The 6,136-nt window shown below is 35.1% G+C and overlaps 1 protein-coding gene across 1 annotated transcript in view; it reads right to left on the bottom strand.

Moving 5' to 3' along the window:
• ATG3 (autophagy related 3) overlaps positions 1-6,136 on the bottom strand; it is a 29,129-nt gene that overhangs the window by 14,576 nt on the left and 8,417 nt on the right. Inside the window, exons 4-5 of the mRNA XM_017547780.2 lie at positions 3,733-3,803; positions 2,081-2,188 (exon numbers count right to left, since the gene is read on the bottom strand). Of these exons, the coding sequence (XP_017403269.1) occupies positions 2,081-2,188; positions 3,733-3,803 (179 nt within the window). The remainder of the gene's footprint in view (positions 1-2,080; positions 2,189-3,732; positions 3,804-6,136) is intronic.

Below are 6,136 nucleotides of genomic sequence, written 5' to 3'. Positions count from 1 at the left end.
AGTGCAATGGCGCGGTCTCGGCTCACTGCAACCTCCGCCTCCTGGGTTCAGGTAATTCTCCTGCCTCAGCCTCCTGAGTAGCTGGGATTACAGGCAAGCGCCACCATGCCCAGCTAATTTTTTGTATTTTTAGTAGAGACGGGGTTTCACCATGTTGACCAGGATGGTCTCGATCTCTTGACCTCGTGATCCGCCCGCCTCGGCCTCCCAAAGGAAATTATTTTTAAAGGTTTTTTGATCTGTTATTTCCTCTAGGCTTTGGTATGACACTCAACTCACTACTAAGCCAATAAATTTCAGATCAAGGAGCCAAAGACCTGAATCTTTGCCTATTATCTCCATAAGGAAAAAGTTGGCAGCATCCTTTATTAGGAGTAGAGGAGAAACTGACTTAAGAAGGAACTTTCACCTGGGCAGATACTTAGCCTTCTGTCTACTGCAGTGAGTCTCAACTAATGGCAGCAATCTTTCCCCCATCCAACATTTAGCAACATCTGGAGGCATTTTTGGTTATTAAAACTGGGCTATGCTACTGGTATCTAGTGGGTAGAAGCCAGAGATACTGCTAAGCATTCTACAATGCACAGGAAATAATTATCCATTACAAAAAACAGTGCCAAGCTTGAGAAACCCTGTTCTATTACTACTACTAAGGATATACCTCCTAATCACTAGGACTCAAGGGAGAAAAACTTGTTTTTAGTAATATGGACTTAAACGTGGAGCATATTTTCTTCATCAAAACTAAGTAATAAATGGTACAGCTAGTGCTCAACTTACGACCACGATTGGGACCGGCAGACCGGTTGTAACATGATTTGGTCGTAAGTTGAGTAGGCTATATGTACAGTTGAAATGGTGCACGCGGAGATGGTAGTGCTGCCGGAAGCTGGTCCGCACTGTCGTACGCCCAGCTGGGCAACGTTTGCACTGCCAGACGCGGAGCAGTCGTGGCTAGCGATTGTGGTCGTAAAGTCGAATGGTCGTAAGTTGCATAGGTCCTAAGTCGATCAATACCTGTAGTTAGCTTCAGCAGCACATGATAATATGCATTTACACGGTTACATAAATACAGTGGCAAAATAGTGTTCAGCAGCACATGATAATATGTATTTACACAATTAAATAGATATAGTGGCAAAACAGTATTTCAGGGCTTGGAATTTAAAAAGTATATTCAGGGTTCCAAATACCTCATGGAAGCATACACTTAAAAAAGCCTTGCATTCAACTCATTTAACAAATATTAACCAAACAACTTCTACATCATACACTGTGATAGATACTGAGAATTCAACAGTGAATCTCTACCCTCATGGAGGTTACAATACTGAAAATTTCTTTTAGTTATCATTTAACAAATAATTATTAAATATTTAATAGATATCAGTTCTCTGGGATAAAATAAATATGAATACAGTATAGTTACTGCCATAGAGGAGCTCATAATCCAGCAATGGAATTACAATGACATGCAAGCAAGAGACTGTAAAGCCAAGTAGTATGCACATTCTGCATTTGTGACATACTTTCTTTATTTAGAAAGAAAATATTATTATTTCCAAATTGCAATGGAAGTAGCAGGTGTTACAGAAGTTTGGCATAATCTGGTTGGGCGCAGTGGTTCGCACCTATAATCCCAGCACTTTTGGAAGCCAAGGAGGGCAGATCACGAGGTTAAGAGATCAAGACTATCCTGGCCAACATGGTGAAACCCAGGTGTCTACTAAAAACACAAAAATTAGCTGGGCGTAGTGGAGCGTGCCTGTAGTCCCAGCTACTCAGGAGGCTGAGGCAAGAGGATCACTTGAACACTGGAGGCGGAGGCTGCAGTGGGCCGAAATCACGCCACTGCACTCCAGCCTGGCGACAGAGTGAGACGCTATCTCGAAAAAGAAAAAAGAAATTTGGCATACTCTAAAGACTTCTTTTTATAAATTTGTCCTCCTGCTTTTTTAATGTAAGTCTACCGGGACAAAACTATGCCTTATGTATCCTCTTTTTAAAATCAAGGCTATTATAAAAGTTTGTGGAAAAGTTTAATTTAAACTAAATATATGTCATTCTATTTTCCTCTTACCTGTGTTGTGATATGTATCTACCCATCCACCATCACCATCATCTTCTTCAATGATAGCTTCCAATTCATCTGAATATTCCATCTGTTTGCACCTCTTATAGCACGGCACTATAAAAAAATATGGTAAATACAGTTACTAGTACATAATATGCTAACCATAAATCCACTAGAAAGAAGAGCTTATTCCATAAAATAGGGTGTTTATATCACCAAAATACTAAGTGAATATTATGTTTCACTTTTAAAGGTGATTAAGAGTTACATTCAGCCCAACAGACACAAAATTATTTGGCTACATTTACCTTTTCCTACATTGCTTTGTCAGAAGACAAGTAGAAACGCTCTATTGGGAATGTTCTATGCATTCCTTTACTATGATGGTCTGTGAAGAATAGCAGGCTGATGTCAGAGATATCACTGTTCAATTTCGGTCCAATGAATGATAATACCTTATTTTAATGGCTTTACTCTCAGAAGATGGAGTTACCGGCTGTCATACTCGGTGGTGGTAAAGGTGACCTCTTGTTTTCAAGGTTAAAGGTAACTTTCAATATAAATTTTGTAATTTGTATTTAAGTCCCAGTTATTCACAATGGATAAAACAGTTTAAAATCCACCAACCTTCTGATTTTTACTTCTTTATACCACACTGGTAAGTTGTTCATACAGCAAATGTATTAACAGGTATTATTATTCATAAGCCTAAAATCGGATAATTATATGGTAAAAACATTATGGTATAGAGTCAAAAAACTGCTTTTTAATCTCCCGATTTTTTTTTTAAACAACAGGGTATAAACTATCACACTTAGTAAAAAAAAAAAAAAGCTGCTGTTTTGTACATATTATTTTCCCTTTCCTATAATGAGTACATTGGAACAGAAATCAATGTTTTGCCATTAGTTAGGGACCATAACCTTTTGATACTGTTTTAAAATTTAACTTCATAAATAAAACACTACCTGTTTTGGCCAGGATGGTGGCTCATGCCTGTAATCCCAGCACTTTGGGAGGCTGAGGCAGGTGGATAACCTGAGGTCAGGACTTCAAGACCAGCCTGACCAACATGGAGAAACCCCCTCTCTACTAGAAATACAAGAATTAGCTGGGCATGGTGGCAGGCACCTGTAATCCCAACTACTCCAGTGGCTGAGGTGGGAAATCGCTTGAACCCAGAGGGGGGCAGAGGTTGCAGTTAGCCGAGATTGCACCATGCACACCAGCCTGGGCAACAGAGCGAGACTCTGCCTCAAAAAAACACAAACAAAAACAAAAAAACACAAACTACTACCTGTTTCAAAATATTTTTTGTCCTTTAATGACGCAACAAAAAATAGCTCTGTGCTTTTAGATGTCACAGGTAGTATGAGTTACATTTTCCATAAAAAATTTAAGTCTAAAGAAGATTAAAATCAAACACCTAAAAAGATTATTATGAAGTTAACTTCAAAAAAGTCCACTTAGAAGTCTAACTTTTTCCTTAGGGACCTCTTCCTTCACATCTTGACAACTATATGTTTTTAGCAAAAAGAACTAACAGAAAGAGAAGATAAAACTAAGGAAAAAAATTTCAAGCAATAGAAAAAACCAGGGAGCTTCATTTTAATATAGCTTTATGCGAAATTTACTAATACATATGACATAATTCTTACCATTTTTGGTTACCAAAAATTGTTTGCCTGTTGGTAGGTATGCCTTCACTTTCAGTTCTTCCCCTGTAGCCCTTTAAAAACAGTGAAAAGCACCAAAATACAAAATATATTTTAATAGGCAATATAGGTCAGAAAGGATCACATAAAAACCTCAAAATTACATAATTCATACCTCTCAGAAAACTGGCTTAAAACTGATTTGGGAAGGATGCATTTAAGTAATATATATCAGGGCATGGAAAAACACACAACAATAATCTAAGGAAAATATACTAAGAGATACAGATAGACCCAAGAGAATTTGGATTAAACACTAAACAAAAAAAGATAGAATAATACAGAACTATTAAGCAACTATTATGTTTGCCTCTAAACAACATCAAAATATCCTGCTTCTCAGTGAGTTGTATAATCTCTCACATTGTATAATCTCTCACATTTTTAATCCTAAAGTACTGCTGCTCATCTTGAGAACAAAAACAGGCAGGGAAAAAAGCTGCATGACATTACATAACAATGTAGGTGGCTGGCAAAATCCCTGTTCCTATCGCTGTATTAAAATCAGAACTAAGAGACAAAAGATACTTTGAATCATAAAATGACAATATTAAGAATAATTATTGAAAACAAAAACTTTTATTGAGGACTTATTAAGTATGGAACTTAAGTCTCCAACACCTAATTTTCAATTATTCTTCATAACTCTAAGCAGTAGAAAACATAAATATCCCATCTCATAGGTAAGCAAACTAAGATTAAAGAGAAAAAGTTGCCTATGATCACAAAACCAGGTGGGATAGCAAGGATCAAAGCCAAGTGACTTCAGGGCTCCTATTCTTAAACACTATTCCCTCTATGGGTCAGAGCCAACTATCTATAATATTTCTGAGCTGTTCTGGCACCTCTTATTAAGAATTTGTGGGTCATCTGAAAATGGTGAGAGGTGGAATGGTATGTGGTGTCTGTTACAAACACAGGAGCATACATTTGGAGTTCTGCTGCCTTTTCGAGCTTCAGTCTAAAGCTCAAACCATAGATCTGTGCACAAGGTAAAGTCAGGAAATGCCCAAATATTATTTGACAGCCTTCTAGGCTTCTTTTGACTAGTCCCAAGTCTCAGATTCAACAATGTCACAGCAACACCCAAAGTTCTGAGGAAAGAGTTAAAATAGGGTCATGATAACACTTCTACACATGAAGGTATAAACATGGAAATAATCTTGTTTCTAGCATTGATTTAAAATAAATTTTTCCTTTGGCCCAGGAATTCAGCCAAAAATGTAGACACTGAAGTAAGGTATAACTGAGTTCTAAGTTACAATAAAATTATTTAAATCATAATTCATAAAATGGAAAAAAACTACTAGTATCTGTTAAAAAAAGATTTAGTCCATATACACAAGCCCCTACAACAGTGCTATAAATCAAATGCTTAAACTACTTAAACAATTAAAAGCTGGTAGAATAAAGAAATCTTAATGAAGAAAGTGCATATCATATTGGAAAAAAAAAATCCTAAATCAGTTATTTTCACAAAATGAATACTACTGTAAACCTCATGTCCCCATTGACTTGAAATACATATAAATTATAGACCAGAACCTAGCTAAATATAGTTTTAACAGAAAATTTGGAATACAGGAAAAAAAAAAAAAAAAAAAAAAAAAAAAAAAAAAAAAAAAAAAAAAAAAAAAAAAAAAAAAAAAAAAAAACAGGAAAAAAAAAAAAACCAAACACCCTTATTAAATCAGAGAACTTCTATGACATGAATTCAATTTTAAATATAGAACAAAAAACACATGAAAGAAAGAAAAATATGTAAAAACAAACTTCAAACTTTAGTCTTTTTGATACATAAATAATGCCATACAAAATAAAGAATAATTGATAAAAGCAGTGACAACCGTTTCAGCTACATGGTAAATATAAAAATGAAGGCGAGTATCAGGCCACAGATGAGTTTCAACACTGGTTTTAAAAAAAGTTTCATTATTTAAGCTCTTTCGATATTATGAAAAATATTGTCAATTGGAACCTTGTTAATTATAGAACTCATATCCCCAGTCAAAACTATACCTTTCAACTATAATCGAAAAAAATATCATTAAGAAAAAAAAGATATAACAGGTTTAAAGCACCTATATCCAAACAAGGTGATAATTCCAAACAATTCTAGTTTAAATAAAACTTTTGCCAATACTGGGATCATTTTTTCAGCTACCAACAGGGAGTCATTATCATTAAGTTTGAACGTAATAAAGCACTGTTATTATTCGGAATATTTTAAAATAAACACTGTGAAAATCACTAAATTGCTTAAAGTACTTTAATAATTAAAATAAAAGCTATTGAAAAAAATAAAAACTTAAAGCCTCTTTTTTTTTTTTTTTTTTTTTGAGACAGA

The sequence above is a fragment of the Cebus imitator genome, unplaced genomic scaffold, assembly GCF_001604975.1.
Source record: "Cebus imitator isolate Cc_AM_T3 unplaced genomic scaffold, Cebus_imitator-1.0 Scaffold201, whole genome shotgun sequence".
NCBI classification, from domain to species: domain Eukaryota; kingdom Metazoa; phylum Chordata; class Mammalia; order Primates; family Cebidae; genus Cebus; species Cebus imitator.
Note: the sequence above shows the minus strand (reverse complement) of the source record. Positions and strands in the feature narration are given on the sequence as shown.